The 17,465-nt window shown below is 53.9% G+C and overlaps 2 protein-coding genes across 3 annotated transcripts; one reads left to right on the top strand and one right to left on the bottom strand.

Moving 5' to 3' along the window:
- Window positions 1-107: 107 nt before the first annotated feature.
- LOC110081325 (C-signal) lies at window positions 108-6,610 on the bottom strand. Of its 2 annotated transcripts, XM_020797933.3 has the most exons (6): window positions 6,560-6,610; window positions 3,905-3,965; window positions 2,954-3,141; window positions 2,489-2,644; window positions 1,476-1,586; window positions 108-364 (listed from the first exon to the last, which is right to left on the bottom strand). In XM_020797933.3, the coding sequence occupies exons 1-6, from the start codon at window positions 6,563-6,565 to the stop codon at window positions 251-253; spliced, it is 636 nt and encodes a 211-aa protein (XP_020653592.3). In that variant the 5' UTR covers window positions 6,566-6,610; the 3' UTR covers window positions 108-250. The 2 variants fall into 2 exon arrangements, with proteins under 2 accessions (XP_020653592.3, XP_072836918.2); XM_072980817.2 differs by lacking the exon at window positions 6,560-6,610 and having other exon boundaries at window positions 3,905-4,944.
- A 3,771-nt stretch (window positions 6,611-10,381) lies between these two features.
- LOC110081327 (C-signal) lies at window positions 10,382-15,988 on the top strand. The gene is made up of 6 exons (XM_020797935.3): window positions 10,382-10,615; window positions 12,481-12,532; window positions 12,893-13,083; window positions 13,339-13,497; window positions 14,839-14,949; window positions 15,706-15,988. The coding sequence occupies exons 1-6, from the start codon at window positions 10,469-10,471 to the stop codon at window positions 15,817-15,819; spliced, it is 774 nt and encodes a 257-aa protein (XP_020653594.2). The 5' UTR covers window positions 10,382-10,468; the 3' UTR covers window positions 15,820-15,988.
- The last annotated feature ends 1,477 nt before the right edge of the window (window positions 15,989-17,465 follow it).

The raw sequence follows: 17,465 nt of genomic DNA on the forward strand, positions 1-17,465 counted from the left end.
GCTTCCAGGGGGCAGATTTGTGGGCATCAAGAGGGCTGGGCTGAGGCTTGCAGGCGGCCTCTGCCTTCTGACCCTCCTCCTGCAATCACAACAGGCGGCTACAGAGGTTGGATCCGGAGACCCTTTAATTGGCAGGTATCGGTGCTGGAGCCCCCCACGGATGGTGCCCCCTCCCTTTCTGGGTGCGGCTGCACCGCCTTCCCCACCAACTCCAGATGGGTGTGGAGGGGGGGTGGGTGGGACCGTCTTCTCACCAAGGGACCACTTCCCCTCGCCAGTCCAAAAAGCTGCCGTTGTCGCTGGCAGAGAGCCTGGCGAGCACCTGAAGGATGGCTTGCGTGCTGGAGGCCACGCTCAGGACTTCCTAGGAGAGAAGACAGGCAGGCAGGAGAAGGCAGGCCAGGGGAAAGGTCCTTCCCCCCCCCCCCCCCAAGCCCACGCTGTGGTCCAGGGCATGAACCCAACAGGCTCCCAGCATTGGGATGCTTGGAGGGCAGGTGGGCAGGCAGGCGGGCATGGGTGGAATCTGGATGTGCCACCAACCTGACTCGGGACCTGACCGGATGACCCAGCGTATCTCCCCTCACTCCCTTGCCCAGTTTTTCCTGGGAACTATGCCTCCAGCCTCCAGATGTCAACTTGACTCCCTTCGTCCACATCTCTGGCAGCTCCGGCCAGGCCAGGCCAGGACCGGGGGAGGCAGCAAGAAGAGTGGTCTCAGGTCACCACGAGGGCCGAAGGTCCCCCCCCCCTTCAGCTACTTCCCAGCCTGGCACTCATTTTCCACAGCCCTGTTATCATTCACCTTGAGGGTTTCTGTGCCATTGGACAAAGGGTGGAGTTGCTCCCCAGCCCAAGGGGGGGGCGGGGGCCCTTAGCCGTCCAGAACCTCCCTGGCCAACGAGGCAGAGGGGCCTGGCCTTTGGACGACGGTGCCCTTGAGCAAAGGAGGCCCCTTTGTTAGAAAAGCAGGCCTTGGGCTTCCCTCCCAGCTGTTAGGAGGGAAGGCCTGGGAAGAAGGACCAGGTGAGGACCCCGAGCTTCTCTTTGGCAGAAGCCGCCCCCTCCCCCACTGGTCTGTACCCCTCGAAAGCCCGGGTCTCAGCACCACGGACAGAGGGCTTCCCTTTGCCCAAAGGGGCTACCAGGCTGCAGGGCTAAGCTCTGAAGGGCCACGATCCTTCTGGGGGCATCAGTTGCCTCCAGCTGCTTTGCTCAAAACGGTTTCCCTTTAAAGATGGTCCAGGTGACGTGTGGTCCTGAAAGCACTTCTGTCTCCTTCTGGATGACATCCTAACTCTTAAGATATATTGTATTTCTAAACCCTCTGGTTGCAGCGATTCGCAGACTGAGTGAAGCACAAGAGGAAGGGGGGGTGTTATCAGCCAGCATCCCTCCTCCTGGCCACTCCCTGCCCCCCTCCCCCTGGGGCCTGGACTCCCACCAGAGCCTGGTGTTGTTGTTTTTAAGCCTACCTGCTCCACATCCAGGCCAGTTTTCACATCCCCAGGATGGATCGAAACGCACAGGATCCCCCAACAGCCATAGCCTCGTGCCTGGCATCTGGTGAGCATATTCAAAGCCGCCTGCAGAGGGAGGACATGGGGATTGCTTGGGCACCCAGGCCTCTGTGCAAAGTAGGGCCGAGACCCCTCTCAGGCACAGACGTTCACCAGAAGGCCCCCAAGGGAGGGGGGCCAGCGGTCCTGGCACGGGTCCGCTGAGGGAGAAACCACCAAGACCCCCTGTGGCATCTTTAAAAATCAACCGTGCTTCAGGCTGTGTAAAGTTTTGGACACAACAAGCTGTTGCCAAATCAGACCTCTTGGTCTTTTTGCTGCCAGGAGGCTCCTTCTGGGTTCCCATGGAAAGAGGCCCCTCAGGACAGTTCGGGGCCAGGTCGAGGGGGGGACGTTGAGCAGGGTGGGCGAGGAGGCTGAGCGCCTTCCTGCACCCTGCGGGTCTGCTCTGCCCTGAGGCGGTTCCCTGGCCCAAAGGAGAAACAGAAAGCCTGGCCAGGTGGACGTGGAGGCAATGAGGGCATGAGTGCGGGAGGTGAGACACAGTAATTTAAGCCACACACACAAACACACAAGCATTAGTGCCCTCCAGCCTCTGCCGTCCATGCCTGCAAAGTGGGAGGGAACATTAAATGTCCACCAGCCCTTTTGCCTGCGGGCAGCAGGGTGCCCACCTACCCACCCAGGGAAGTCCAGCCTCCCCTGCAGATTCTGGCCCAGCTGTAGGACGCCAAGGAGGCCTCTGAGGCCCCTGGTCACACTTCAGTCCCCAGCCCTGTTCACCAAGATGAGACTTGCAGGGAAGGAAGCCCTCTCTGTCCTCCGCCTCCTCCCATGGAAAGCAAGGCTCCGGAGCCGGAAGGGCTCTCCTGGCTGGCTGCCTCCTGCCCTCCCTCCCTCCTCACACCCCAGAGGTGCCCCAAGGAGTGGGGGCCGTGGGGGCCTCTGCCCCTGGGGGGGCCCTTTACCTTGCTGCAGCGGTAGCCGACGTCTTGCTTCCACTGCCACCCCTCGAGGGCGGAGAGGGAGCCGTAGCTGCTGGAGATGTTGACGATGGCCGCTTTGCTGCACCTCATCCCTCCGCAGTTCCTCAGGGCAGCCCTCTTGAGCAAGGGGCAGAAAGCCTGAAAGGGAAACACACGGCCCGATCTGGTTGGTGGGGGAGGCCCTCCGTGGCCCTTGCGGCTCTTCCATGCCCAGCCGCACCCCCCCCCACACACACCCACACCCACACACCCCTGCCCTGCCCTGGGCAGCTGCCCTCAGGTGCCACAGAGGACAAGGGGAACCCTCTGCAGCCAGACTAGAGCTGGACTGGAGCGGCGGGGTAGGGGGGTGGGGGCTGCTCCCTGTGGGACGAGGCCAGCGGGTGGTCGGTGAGCTTGTGAGCTGAGCCGGAGCTTCTTGAGAAGGCCGGCCTCCACCCTCCCCACCTGGCTGACTCGCAGGGGCCCAACGGTGTTGGTGGCATAGACGGTCATCATGGTCTGGGCCGTCTCCGAGTCCAGGGTGGTGTCACAAGCAATGCCTGCATTGTTGACGAGCAGATTGAGGCCACGTCCCTCCAGGTGCTCCTCTGCTTTCTTGGCAGCTTCCTTGATGCTCTGAGGATCAGTAACATCTGGATCAAGTGAAACGAAAGGATTGGAAAGGACACCTCATGGCTCGCTTCCCCTGCCCAACACAAGTCGGTTTCGTTTTTGCAGAGTGTGAAGGCCAAAAACATGCTCTGGCTTCCTACAGCTGGGCCAGAATCTGCACGGGCGGCTGGACTTCCTGGCTGGGTGGGTAGGGGGCACCCTGCTGCCCGCAGGCAAAAGGGCTGATGGACATTTAATATTCCCTCCCACTTTGCAGGCATGGATGACTGAGGCAGAAGGGCACTAATGCTCGCGCATGTGTGTGTGTGTGTGGTTTAAATTACTGTGTCTCACCTCCCGCACTCAGGAGGAGCCAAACACTTGATCCTAATTCTTTTCATGGCAGCATGCTTTCCTTTTTATATACATCTCCACAATTAGATATGCAAAAAAGCTGCTGCTTATATTCCCGAGCTAATTCCAATGGCATTCACGGCTTTCCTTTTAACATATTTTCACAACATATCTTTTCCATCACTTGTGGAAGCACTCCTTCAAGATACAGAATTGTAGTTTCACCTAATGATACCCTGGGTTTGCACTTGTGGAAAACTGGTGTGGCACAATGGCCAGGAGGCTGGACATCAGCCATAAGTTTAAAGGGACGAGGCAGCCGCCCGCCTTGCAAAAAATCAATATGTATTTTTTTAAAATCAGCAGGTCAGGGTGCAGATCTTGATTCATGGGACAAAAGGGGGTAGGAAACAAACATACAATAAGTGAGGTAAGAAACAAAATACTGACCCAGTTGGAGTAGAACCAGAGTTGACCCTTTTGGTGGCCCAAGAGCCAAGTCCTTTAGTGCCTGGAGAGAGGAAGAGAAACAGGATGAAAGGGGGGAAGCGGGAGGGACGGCTCTTGGAGAGGACCCGCTGGTCTGGCGCCCAGGCTGTGAAAGACACCTCATTCCCTGAGGCCAAGGAGCAGCGGGCAACCTCCTCCGGGCTGTGGACAAAAAGCTCCCTGGCTGGCCATCGAGAGCATTCCTTCAGGGCCTCGGCTGTCCTCCACCTCCACCCCTCCGGGAGGGGGAAGAGGATTATTGATTTGACTTGATTTGATTTGTTCCATTTTTACCTCCTCGCCCATCTAGATTCGGGAATCTACTACTCTGGGCGGCTTGCAGACTATAAAGATAGAAACAGCATTCAAATAACTTTGTTCATAAAAGCAATAAAGATCAATAAAGAAAACAGGTTCCAAGATGGGAAAAGGAAGCTATGTCATGGGGGGGGGGGGGAAGGCCTGCCGGAAGAACCAAGTCTTCAACTTGTTTTTTAAAATTCCCAGCCAGGGCGCCAGTCAGATCTCGGGGGGGGGGGAGGTGTTCCAAAGATGAGGGGCCATCACCGAAAAGGCCTGGTTTCTTGTTCTCTCCTTCCGGGCCTCTCTCAGGGTTCAGCCCCTTAGCCGCCCAGTCTGGCTTGATTGAGTGATATGAGTAAAGCTAGGTGGGGACAGGCGCTCTGCCAGGAATCGAGGCTCTAAACCATTTAGGGCTTTATATGTAAGCATTAGTACCTTGAAATCAATGCGGAAATGAGTGGGTAACCCGTGTAAGGCCACCAGAGTGGGGGAAATATGTGGGTATCTTTTCACCTTGGTTGATCAATGATGCAATGCGTGATGGAGCCACAACCGTCCACCTTACGCTTGAGCTCCTCCCGGAGGCCCCGTGGATCGGAGAGCCCCCCCCCCGGGCTGCCTCGTGGCAGGGTCACCTCCTGGCCAGGGTGCTTCTCCTGCTGCTCTCAAAGTTACTTGCATTTATGCTAACTGCTCTTAATGCCATAATTGGAGCCATTAATTCCAACGGCTTTATGTACACCTTATAAATTTTGGATAGACCCTTACAGTTGCAGGGCACCTCACAGGAAATGAATACAGAGATAATAAATATTTGACGGGAAGAGAGGGAGTGAGTGGGGACATTTTTTTCTACCAGAATATACGTAGCTTCTGTATGTCCTAAAAGGCTGGGAACACGCCCAAAAGAACAAGTAAAGGCACTTTTCAATGACACCATATTGTCTTCTGTCCTTGTCATCCCTTTCACACTTTCAGTTTTGCCTTCTCTGACATTCACATTTGTTAACCTCAAGCCCTTACTGCCCTCCTGTCCTGACTATGAAGAAATCTTCAGATTTGGGGAAATTCTTTAAAAACATGACAAAACAGTTTTACGTAGAAGAGGTACTGTAGCTGCATTTGCCTGTGCAAACGTTATCAGGTAAAAACACATTTTAAATTCAAATTTAAAAAGACAAAAGCGTTGTGGCACCTTCAGGACTAACTGTTACATCTTCATGTAAACTTTTGTGGAACTTCGCCCACTTCCTCAGACATATGAGGTAGCATACAGAGATTAACACAGCAAAATGTTCATGGACGACTTTAAGAGATAGTGGAGTCTGGTGGCATTTCACCCTTAAAATGATTTAGGATCCCCATTTGGTATTCAGTTCTTTTGAAGTCTGGTTCTGTAAAAAAAAAAAAAACCACCACATTCCCACAAGAGACACAAAACAAGGCAAAAGAAAAGAAAGAGAGAGGATGTTGTGGCAATTTAAAGATCAACTTTAAGCAGTAACAGTAACAATAAAAGAAACAGCAGAGAAACAATGTGTGTTAATATAGAGAAGAGAGAGCTCCACTCTGAAAGATGAGTCTGGTAGTTGTGAAGGAAAATAACAATAGATAATAGCACAATGATTATATTTGGCAATGACTGGAGGGGGGCACACCCCAGAAACTGGTGGTTCCTGGTTACCTACAAACCACAAACTATCATGAACCCTCCCAAAAAAGAAGAAGCTGGCTCGTGCTTTATTTTTTGGGTTCTTGCACTTCCATGTGCATCATGTTGTCCCCTTTATAAAAATTAATTTCAAACATACTAAACTCAATAGAAATATAGTGCCCCCCCCCTGTTTTCCCCAAAAAGCTTCTACAGCCACTCTTGAGTAACCTGAATCAAGGGATCCAGAGCAGAAATCCTCCTTTAAGGGACCCTGGGAACTGTTTGTCCTCACAAAGGCAACACTTTGTTGTCCTTAACTTAGGAAAGTGATGTTGGAGAAGCTGGAGGGAGCCATTTTCAGCCGTGGTGGATAGCCTTGCCCCTCGCCCACCCCCATCTTCCGCTGGTGGCCATTTCTTTCTTCAGCTGCAAACCCTGCCCTCTGATTTTCCAGAGCAGGGCTATTTTGAACGCAGCCTCCTCTGAGCTCAGGGAAGGCCTCCTTGCATCCATGAGTTGGGGTGGAAGATTTCTGTCCAGATTCTTTGCTCCCCGGAATTCCTTCCTCATTGACAGACTCTTGGATGGATCTCCAGGAAGACTTTGCCGCTGGAGTCGCGCACACAGACTCCAAGGCATTTATCCAGGCATTGACTCACCCTCATCCGCCCCGATTCAACAAGCTTCCATGAAGCTGTTTGATCCCCAGAGAAAGGTCACTCCGTCTTTGACTCTGCAGATCAGGCCCCGGCTGAGAAGGGCACCCAAGAGGGGCCCCCTCCCTCCTCCTCCCCACCCCCTCCCCGGTGCCATTTCAGCAGGGGGAGGGGGGCGCCTGTCCCGTCTGCTTTTCCTGTCCTGCTGATCGCAGGATCCTGAAGCAAACCTTCTACCAAAGACCAGAGAGCCTCAGGCAAGAGGGCGCCTTAAGCAAAGCAACCGGTTCAGGGAGGCTCCCCTTCTTACTCCAGCAGGTGCTATGAGGAAACAGGGGAGGAGCCAGTGTTTTTACACAAACAGGACGGAGCCCTCCTGGTCCACCCTTCCAGTCTTGGCTACGGTGGCCTTTGCCAGCCCCAGACCCCCAGGGCTGTGGTCTCTCGGTGGCAGACCCCCCCCCCCCAAGAGGCTGACTGACTTGTGCCCAATTCTCTGATGGGGCCCAAAGCCACCCTCTTTTTTTATACTCCTCCTGAAGGAGCCGAGGAGAGAAAGCAGAGGGAGGCGAAAATGGTGGCACGTGATGATTTGTGGTTCGTAGTTACCCACAAACCACGAACGATCATGAACCCTCCCAAAAATGAGTGCAGCTGCCATTCAAACTCTAATAGAGTGGTCTTAACCGACCAGATAGGCGGGATATAAATTAAATAAATGAATAAATAATAAAGATACGATCATCTTAGAACTGCAGAGCTGGAAGGGACCCTCTGGATCAACAAGTCCAGCCCTTGGCAAAGTTGTGTGTGTGTGTGTGTGTGTGTGTGTGTGTGTGTGTGTGTGTGTGTGTGTGTGTGTGTGTGTGTGTGTGTGTGTGTGTGTGTGTGTGTGTGTGTGTGTGTGTGTGTGTGTGTGTGTGTGTGTGTGTGTGTGTGTGTGTGTGTGTGTGTGTAATTGAATTCCCAACAGTACAGTTCATCAAACCTAGATTTCAGATTGTGTACAAAGATGTCCTGGAATTTTTCTTGGTTAAAATGTCCTAGAATGTGGAGCAACATCTGACGGTATGAAAGCTAAAACTGAATTGAACCATCCCAGGATGATTCTGGCCCCTGAACCGCTGAGAGCACAGAGCAGCTCCCAAGCTTCATCTCTGAAACCGAGGGCTTTCTTCTTCCTTCCTTCCTCCTGGTCCAGCCGGCCAGCTTCCCTGCCTGGCCCCTGAAGGTGTCTCCCCCCCTACCCCCCCACCTGCCTTCACATTAGAATTTGGGGTCTGGGAGCTGTTCCCTTCCAAAGCCGAGGAAAGGAAGGATCCAGCACATCATCATCAACCTCCTGGAGGATCCACCACCACCACCACCTCCACCTCCACCTGCGATCTCCCCGGGAGGGGAGGGGGGACCAACTGTCAAACGGTGCTTACGGCCAACCATGTTGCCAGCAGTTGGGTCTCCAGCGGTGGACGCAGGAAGGCTTGGCTTGAGCTGCTTTCTTCCTGCCTTTTTTTGTGGGGCTTCTTTCCCCTCCCCTTTCAAGAGCTTTCCTCTCCTCAAAACGAGGGAGGGGGTCGACCAGGAGCATCTTCAGACCCTTTCGTTTTACCTCATGGATTGTGGTCACAACTGAAAGGCAGCCAGATGCCTTTAGTGGGAGTTCTCCTCAGGTTCCTGGTTCACCCTCCTCTCCTGGTCGCTTCCCTACCAGCAGCCCCTCCCTCCCCCTGGAACCCACCCAAGCGTGGGCTGGCGTCTGTGGGGGTGCAGCACCGCCTGCCCCTCAAACACACAGCACAGATCCGGAAGCCCCTTGTGCCCTCATGGCCCCACTTGGCTCCTTTTCCTAAATCCTCACCTGCCCTTTGGGTCCATCCGGATGCCGGCAGGTGGCAAAGAGGAGGCGAGGAGGATGCGGCAAGTTCATGAACTGCCAGACCAAGCCCAGGCCAATCCCCCGGTCAGCTCCTGTCACCAGCACACTCTGCACCTTGAAGTCCTCCATGGCTGCCCCTGCCATGCCGGCTGGAGGAACTGCAAAGGTTTGGGCCACCAGGGCTTATGAACCCTCATCAACACAGCCAATTATGCAAACATGTGTAATCAAAGGACTATTTCTGCCATGGTGCATGAGTTAAACACACACACAAACACACAATATTATTGGAATGCTTTAATCCTAGCAACACAAAGCAATGTCTCATCCTAAATTACCTGGCAAGCTTCTCAAGGCTGAGTCACACTGCCCGTGGCAATGGAGAAAGGAGCTGGAACCAGTCCACCAAACTTGCAGCCTCCTGCCTGTGGGCCGGCCACCCGCCTCTCTCTCCTCTTGCTGCTGGTGCGAGAGTGACATGTTGGGGTGGCAGAAACCAGCTGCAGGCCCGCTCCTGTCCCTGGCTCACGGCCACCTGGTGAGCCGGCCAGGGGACCCTCCAGAGCCTTCCCCATGGAGTGCTTTGGAGAGAGGCCTGGAGGCCACGGGCGGGCGGAGGCTCAGGGAGAGGCCCTAGGAGGAGCACCTTTTACTCCCAGCATCCTTTTGAAGTCCTGCGTCCTCCTTGTGATGCAAGCACAGCCCCAGCCCATGGAAGGAGGACTGGAGGGCAGCTGGCACATCCTTCCTCCTCCCCTCTTTTTATGGCACCAGCACACGTGGAGGCAAGGCACCACGTCTCTTGGTGGACCACAAAGGAGCCAAGTAACAAGCACGGCTTCGCCATGTGGAGAATTGTTCGTGGTTTCCCACCCAGCCATGCTTTATTCAGGATATCCCATTCCGTTGCACCCTCTGCCCAGTTCTTCCTTTTTTGTGTGGGTGTGCGTGCGCGTGCACATGCACACACACACACACACACACAGAGAGAGAGAGAGAGAGAGAGTTCCTAGCATTAGGCAGCCCCCAAGGGAGCACATTTCTCACTGGGTTGTTTTCGTTTTCCTCCCTCCATCATGGATTTCCCCCCCAAACCACATCTTTCGCCTCTGCTCACCTTGGTGACCTGCAGCAGAACACCTGAGCCAGTGGCTCAAGACTTGAGTGGCCCCTGCTTTCCCTCTGGGTGGTGGGTGCCACCTTTTCACTTTCCCTAGTGACCCCGCTCTGGGTGGCTCCTAAGGGTACCCCATCCTTGCTGGGTTGCTGCCTCACGCCCCTCAGCCCCTCCCCAAAGATACCTCCCCGTGAAGCTTGCAGATCCTCTGTGCTCCTCCTGGACTCTGATGTGGGTGTATGAGTGTGTCGTTTTGGCTACGCAAGGGCGCGTGCTTGGAGACTTTGTTTTCTCTCACGCCCAGGACACCACGGGATGACTGGATGGTTGTGCATACTTGTAATGTCCCACTTTACCCAGCCGTGCTGGTACACATGTAAGCACATGCCCGTTCCTGCTGTCCAGCTTGAGGCAAATGCTCCTTAGCGCCTCTGGAAAAGGTTCCTGGTGGACCAAGCCCAGGAGAGCGGTTGGAAGCCTCGCTCCCCTCTCTCAGTTGGGGCTGGGGCTGAGGGGCTCCTGGCAGCCCCACTGGGGAGCCCCACTTCCCTGCCTGGCTTGCTTCTTCGCCTGGTGGATCACGTGGGCAGGAGGAGGAGGCCAGCCCTCGCAGTCCCTCTGCAGCAGAAGTCCAAAGAGGTCAGCCGGTGCCCAGGCCGAGGGCGCCCACATTTCAGGATTCACTTGAGAAAACGGCATGATTCAGTCCTCTAAAAATCACCTTGCAGCTTAATTAAATGTAGGCACGCCAAGCCTTATACTCAGTAATTTCATGACACCTGTCCTTCCCTCCTTGTTTAATAAGTAATTAAAACAGGCCTTTGCACTACATAAACATTTGTCAAGCCTGCTGGAAATGAGAAGCTGAGCCGGGAGAAGGAGCCATAACATCCTAAAGGGAGGAAACAGGGCAGCCGCCATGGAGAAGCTTTATCCTCAGAGCGTGTTGGTGACCGGGTCCGACCGAGGGATCGGGCTGGGCCTGGTCCATCGCTTCCTGGAGAAGCCAAACCCACCCAAGTGGGTGTTTGCCACCAGCCTGGATCTGGCCAGCTGTGAAGGAAAGGTAAGGACTGCCTCGCCTCCTGGGGAAGGAGGTGACCCGGGTCTTCTGGAGAGGAAGGCTTCGCTCGTGGCCAGGATCCCCGTAGAGGTCCCCTCCCGACGGGCTGATCCGCCTCCCCTGCCACTAAACTCAGCAAAGCCCCCCCCCTCCAAGCACAGAGGAGCTGAACCACAGACACCGGCTGAGCCTTCCCTTGTTTCTAGCCCTCCTCCTCCTCCACCACCTCCACCACCACCATCACGGTTGGGCAGCAAAGGGAGGTTTAAACTACTGCACAGCCCCACAGGGCAGTTCTCCTCTGGATTGGGGCCTTGTGGGTAAGAAAGGAAATGTGGCCCATCTTGAGCCTCTCGGCCACTGACGGACCACATCCGTGTTCTTCCTCCGGCTTCTCCTTCCCGAGGAATCCTTGACCCAGAAACCTTCGCCCACAACTCTTGCTAAACATCTCAGGCAAAATCTTCAAAGGCAGAGGAGTGTGGCATCTTCATTAGACCGATAAAAGCCAAAAGAATTAATGCAAGCTTTTGGTGAACAAAAACTCGGTTCTTCAGGCATAGTGCTAAAGAATCATAAACAAATGAAAAAAAAAAAGCATGCCAAAAGTTGCCAGACGAACTCTTCTTAAGGTGTGCTTAACCCTGGTGATAGGAGGGCTGTGGCGATGTGGTGGGAGTGGTTGGCAAGCGGCCAGCAGGCTTGCTGGAGGAGATCGGGCTGCATCTGACCACCTAAAAGCACCCCACGGAGTCCCACGCCCGTCGTGTTTGGCCCCAGCATGGGAGGGATTTCAGAAAAGGGGCCCGGAGAGAGAGCTGTTCGCCCTCAAGACACCAGCGTACTTCTGTTTTTATAATGTATTTTGGTTTTGTTATCCATGCTGAAATGACTAGTGTGGGCTACCAAACCACAAAGTCAAAGTTAACTTAGAACTCAGCTGTGAGGACACTGAAAACAAGTGGGAGGGAGGCAGGGGTCATTGAATCCGTCAGGGCAGTGGCCGTGAGCTCCCTGGAGAGCCCCCACCTGGAAGATTCGGGTCATTTCAGTGGAAGGTGTCTGGGGTGACTCCTGGCTCACTAGACAGGACACTGATGCTGTCTACAGAAGGGGGGCTCTCTTAAGAGGGAAAAGGCTCCCCGTTTGTTCTGAGGGTGGCTTGTCTGAGTCATCTCTGGCCAATTAGCCTGCTTTTGTTTTGGAATTAGTCCATAAAGGGGGAAAACCGGTGGCTTCGATGGCATGCCAGCTGCCTGGGGAAATGAGCCCTGGAAACTCTGCTTGCCCGTACAGTACAGGTGGCCAGGGGAGGAGACATACTTTCTGTGCCTTGAGGTGCCATCCTGACCCTCATGTGGTCTCCCCTGTTGTGCCTCAGCACTTTTCTCTCAAGCAGAGTTTCTCAGTCTAGGAGTTGTGACCCACCCACCCCCACCCCCAGGGTCATAGGTCTTCTATGTGTCATAGGTCTTGCTAAATAATTCCTTCCTTGACCTTTTGGAGCCAGATATTCAAGTGAGCCTGCGACGGGTCTGTATGAGAAATGGGCCCTTTGGAGGAGAAAGAAGCCTCTGTTTTCTGAGACGACTTTATCTCATTAAAAATACCTTTTTATGCAAAAATGATGAAGGCCACAGGTTTCCTGGTTATTATAAAAGGGGGGGTCATGAAAAAGGTTGGGAACCACTGATAGGAAGGAAGGAAGGACGATGGAGGAAAGATAGCAAGAAGGAAGGAAGGAAGGAAGGAAGGAAGGAAGGAAGGAAGGAAGGAAGGAAGGAAGGAAGGAAGGAAGGAAGGAAGGAAGGAAGGAAGGAAGGAAGGAAGGAAGGAAGGAAGGAAGGAACTCTCTTCTGTCTTTCCAGAAATTACAGAGCCTTGCATTGGAGCATCCGAACCTGGTCGCACTCCAGATGGGTATGTGTTTGTTTCCACCTTTGCTAATGTTTGGCAGGGCTGAAGAAAGTGAATTTTTAAATGTCTCCCAAACATCCTTCACATTTTACCTCAGTTTTGCCACCTCATTCTTGGCCTCATGGACTGGGTGGACACATACACTCAAAAGTAAGAAAACCCCTTTCTTAGGGGCTCAAAAGGAGCAGCGATGCCCCAGCGGTGGCTCTAAAGGAGGCAGCTCCTAACTTTGCTGTGGGATGCCAGGCTAAAGAAGTGGCCGGGGGGGGAGGATTTGAGGGAGCAGAGAGGTGCCCAAGCAGGCTGGTCCTGCTTCCTGGGGGAGGCCAGAGCCGGTAACAGCTTTCCCTTCTCTGCGAGCAGATATCAGAGACCTGAAGAGCATCGAGGCCGCCGTGAAGACAGTGGAGGGACACGTGAAAGGGAGCGGACTCAACCTGCTCATCAACAATGCTGGCATTCTGATCAAATTCACTACCTTGTCCAATGAAACCGCCGAGAACATGTTCTCCCTTTACCGCACCAACACCATCGGGACCTTGCAAGTCAGCCAGGTGAGGTCGGAGGGCGGGCGGGCGGGCGGGCGGGAAGACACCCTGTTCCCAAGAGGTGTCATGAGCAAGTGCAGGAAGGGAGTCCCCAGGGAGGGTTATTTCCTCCTCGGAAGCAAGGGGACCCACTCGCAAAGCCTTGCTCGGGCCTGCTGGCCTGGGTTTTCCCAACTTCAGCAAGACCTTCTTCCGCCCGGGGTCCTGGGACGTGTCACGGTTAGGGGGTCCATTTCACTTTGCTTCCCCTGCTCCGTCCAGGCGTTTGCCCCCTTGCTGAAGGAGGCTGCCCGGGAGAGCGCCCAGGAGGGGCTGAGCTGCAGCAAGGCCGCCATCGTCAACATCTCCAGTGACTTTGCCTCCCTGGAGAAGATGTCCGGGTGGAGCCTCAACCAAGTCATCTCCTACCGCTGCAGCAAGGTAAGGGCGGCCTCTTCCGGGCTTCCTAGTGCGCTGACCCTGGTTGGCTTTTAGAGGGTGGTGCCCATAAGTGGAATAATGAGACACGGCCCATCGGCCAGCCTGGACCAGTTAAGGTCCTAAAGGGAGAGCCAGGCTCCCCGCTGGCTGCGAGTTAACTGGTCTGTTAGTACAACGGTCACTAAGGGTGGGGCTTTTGCTTAAAACTGAAGGGAAAACCCATGGAAGCGGTGCTTACGTTCACTCTTGGGTTCTTTCATGGACTTCCCAAAGAGAACCCCTTAAACGTGAATTATTGGTTTAAACAAAAGAGGGGCACAAAGACATTTTGTGTGTTTTTCACGTTCCCCTTTTCCATCAAACTTTTCCTTCACCTGCCAACATGGGATTTTGAATCGGTAAAAGGGGCTGGGTTAGCTGGGCCCAGCAAGGATGGATGAGTGCCACTCTTTCCTTGATTCATCAGACAACTGTGCTGCCTGCTTGCTTGATTCTCCATTGCCTTGCTTCTGCCTTTTTGGAGAAGTGGTGCAACACTGAAGAAGAACGGAAGAAATGACTTGTGTTCCTCTGTGATGTACCACTAGAAGAAATCTCCAACCTGCAGGGATTTGGCATCTCCCAGCCAGCCTCAAGGCATCTTGATGCCTTCTGAAAATATTTTAGCCGTAAGCACTTGAAGAGCGGTTCCCACCGTGACCCCCCCCCCAGGACAGCCAAGATGTTCCAACAACAAGGGCTGGCTCCATCGTTTTCAGGGTCCCAGAGTGCGTTCAAGATCTCAGGCGCAGCTGAGCACAAGAAACCAGGGTGGGGAAAATCACAACTCTTCCCAGGGCCGAGTTTGGCAGCAAGAGGGTGGTGCCCGTTCCATAAGGCCATGAAAGGCTGACTTTGCATTGCATAACACATGCATCCTCAGGCCGTGTTCCTCTTATTTCTGTGTTGTTCTGCTAGGGCAGATCTTGGATGCTTACGTGCACATGTCTTAACAACACCGTGATTTCGCTTCCCAAGGAAGCGAGCTCAGGGCAGATCCATCTTGGTGCTGTTGGAGTACCTGCTGTTCCCAGAACACCCCCACCCACCCATTCCTGGTCCAATCTCTGCCTCCAGGTTTAGCCCCCTTCTGTCTTCAGCAGAGGATGGGAGCCGGTTGAAGCCAGACCTGCAGCTGGACAGCCTTTAAAGTCGATCTCTGTGTGACAGTGGTAGTGGTGGCGGCCAGGAGATATTTTATGTGTCTCTGCCTTCTGATCCCAGGGCTTGGAGGGAGCACTTAGATTGAAACGCCCAGTCTTGGCTCTGAGATATCCTCTCTCTCTCTCTCTCTGCCCTTAGACTGCTGTGAACATGCTGACCCGCTGCCAGTCCTTGGAATACAAGCCATTTGGGATCTTCTGCATGTCCATCCATCCTGGCTGGGTGAAAACAGTCATGGGGACTTTACTGGTCAGTGGCCGGCCCCACAAGGGGCAGCTGGGATAAAAGGGGGGGTTGACCAAGGAATCCCATGCCCATTGGCTGATCACTACTTCTTTGGAAACTGTTTTGGAGAAATAAACAAATTTCTCTCTTGCAGCCTATTTAGAAACATTTAAAAAAGCTAAAGTGTTTTGTGTCACCTTAGAAAACTCAGACATTTATTTCAGCATTTGGTGGTGAACTCTCAAAGTGTTGGCTAGCTCATCATCCTATCAGCAAGTACAGTAAGAAGTTCCATGTAACCCTTTAACCCTCTGTGTATTTTTTTAGGGTTATATCTGAAGCAGCAGCAGCAGCAGAAGGAGAAGGCAGGTCTGGAGTTACAAAGACAGTGCAGTGGTCATCTAAATATATGTTCAATAATTATTGTTTATTATTTCTTAGCTAAGGTTTCTATCATATTTTCCCTCCAATGAGCTCAATGCAACCCCAGTTTGAGGAGGAATCAATAAAACTGGCAAATGCATTTTCCTTCCTGGGTATTAGTGATATTTAGGCCCTCAACCTTTATTAATTTCTCTGTAATACTGGAGCATTTCAGGAGTCAAATATAGGGATTTTTTTTTTCTGGATGTGAGACGTGGCAGAAGCCACTTTTTCTAACCTCCTTCAGAAAGGGACCAAACGAGGCTTCTCTCGGAGGGCGTGCCGACACTCCGGGGCTGCCCCAAGCAAACCCAGTAGCCTTTTCTAACGGCTCGACCTCTCTCCTTTTTTCCAAAGGTCCCCACCAGCGTCAAGGACAGCACCACAGGGATTCTGGAAGTGCTTTCCAGAGTCTCCGAGAAGGACACCGGGTCCTTCCTGGACTGGGAAGGAAAAGTGGTTCCTTGGTGAAGCCAGGGAGTCTGGAAAGGAGGGTCGGTCCACAGCACGGTGTAAGAGGTCTCCCGCGAAGGACCGGCGCTGGAGATGCCTTCTCAGCCCATACGTCCAGCGTGTCTGAGCTGTGGTTCAAGCTTTGTGTTCCCGTTCTCAATAAAGACAATGCCGTGCCAGGAATGAGCACATTTCCGCCGATGGCTAGAGAAGCAACCGTGTTCGTCTGTGTTATTTTGCAGCTCAAGCCAACCCAGAGTCTCCTGGCACCTCAAACCCTAACGAATGGCAGTCGGCATCAGCTCTCCTCTCCAGGTGCCGTTTGCCGAGTACACCATCCGCCGCTTGGCTCTGAAGAGGTGGGTTGCTCCAGCTCATGAAAGCTGGTGCCTCCTCAAGCATCCTCTACTTCCAAGGCTCCGTGAGACTCTTGTTTGGCTTTGGCTGCTGCAATATTTTTAGGTAAAGGTGGCTGCCCCCCAGGAACCCTGGAGTCAGGGGCCGGTCACACCAGTCCCCGAAACGGTGTGTGTCTGAAGTGGGAGGAGAGGGAGAAGGGCAGACGGGGCAGAGTTTGAGAACCCTAGAATAAGAGAACTGGGGAGTCAGAAGGGAGCCAGAGGGCGAGCTGGTCCACCCACCTTCCCACCCCAGCAGTCCTGGTGCACGGCTGAGTTCGAGCTGAAGACGCAGTCGTCACAAGCAGAACAAAAGTCAAAGGCCGGCCGCCGGGCATTCAGGTGTACGTGGCCCACCGTAGCTCAAAGCATGAGCAGTGCTCCCCAAGGATCTTCCCTTTGTGACTCAAAGTTTCTCTTGGGGTTAAAAGAATGGTGGGGTATGGACAATCTCTTTATATGGCAATAAAATATGTGTTATTTTAAACACCCTAAGAAAGTGCTGACCGGCCCCTTGGAGCTGCCCTCGAGAAAAGGATGCAGCGGGGTGTGAAGCTTTGCCCTTGAGCCGATGTGTGGGATGGGGCTTTGAAGGTCACCGTCCTGTGCCACCCCCTGGGCATGGCACGGAGGAGCCTCTGGGGAAACCCGTCTGCTCTTGTGCTGCTTTCAGCTCTGGCACCTCTTGGCAGGCCTGTCACTGCGCAGGTTGTAGCAAGCCTGGACCCTAGCTGATGCTGCTGATGCTGCTGCCACCGCCTGTTCATGAAGGCCAGGTTGCCCAGCTAACTGTTGGTGACACACGGGGGGGGGGGGGGCTCACTGGAATGCATGCAGATTTGGGAGGGCTCCACAGGCAGATCTCTCTCTCTCTCTCTCTTTCTCATTCTCTCTCTCTCTCTCTCTCTCACACACACACACACACACACACGCATGCATGCGCACACACAAGGGAATCGGTAACTCTTGAACCTCCTAAAGCAAACAGGCCGACACCCAGCAAACCTGTTTGCTTTCATCCTGATGCACAACAACACTGGTGGAGAGAAATGTTGCTGAGTCACCAGTCAGGGCCTCAGGTGCCCCTTTCAGGCACCACACCTCCCTCCTCTCCTCCTCCCCCCCTTAAGCCCCCCCTGCCACGGCCAGTCTGGAAAAACCTTCTTGTGTCATCAGAAAATGGGAGAAGATGCCGTTTCGGGGAGACAACAGGCTGGGCGAGGGGGGTGCATGCCCAGCTTTCAAACTGCTGAATCAAGCTGAGAG

This window comes from Pogona vitticeps, chromosome 10 (assembly GCF_051106095.1).
Source record: "Pogona vitticeps strain Pit_001003342236 chromosome 10, PviZW2.1, whole genome shotgun sequence".
Lineage (NCBI taxonomy): Eukaryota > Metazoa > Chordata > Lepidosauria > Squamata > Agamidae > Pogona > Pogona vitticeps.

Bases quoted from the DNA above. Each gene is read 5' to 3' on its own strand.
- LOC110081325 (XM_072980817.2), bottom strand. From the start codon at position 4,067: ATGAGGTGTCTTTCACAGCCTGGGCGCCAGACCAGCGGGTCCTCTCCA. The intron at 2,645-2,953 runs GTGGGGAGGGTG...TTTCCCTTTCAG, and splicing joins GGCCCCTGCGAGTCAGCCAG to GCTTTCTGCCCCTTGCTCAA. The intron at 365-1,475 runs GTAGGCTTAAAA...CTTCTCTCCTAG, and splicing joins CTGGCCTGGATGTGGAGCAG to GAAGTCCTGAGCGTGGCCTC.
- LOC110081327 (XM_020797935.3), top strand. From the start codon at position 10,469: ATGGAGAAGCTTTATCCTCAGAGCGTGTTGGTGACCGGGTCCGACCGA. The intron at 10,616-12,480 runs GTAAGGACTGCC...CTGTCTTTCCAG, and splicing joins TGGCCAGCTGTGAAGGAAAG to AAATTACAGAGCCTTGCATT. The intron at 14,950-15,705 runs GTCAGTGGCCGG...TTTTTTCCAAAG, and splicing joins CAGTCATGGGGACTTTACTG to GTCCCCACCAGCGTCAAGGA.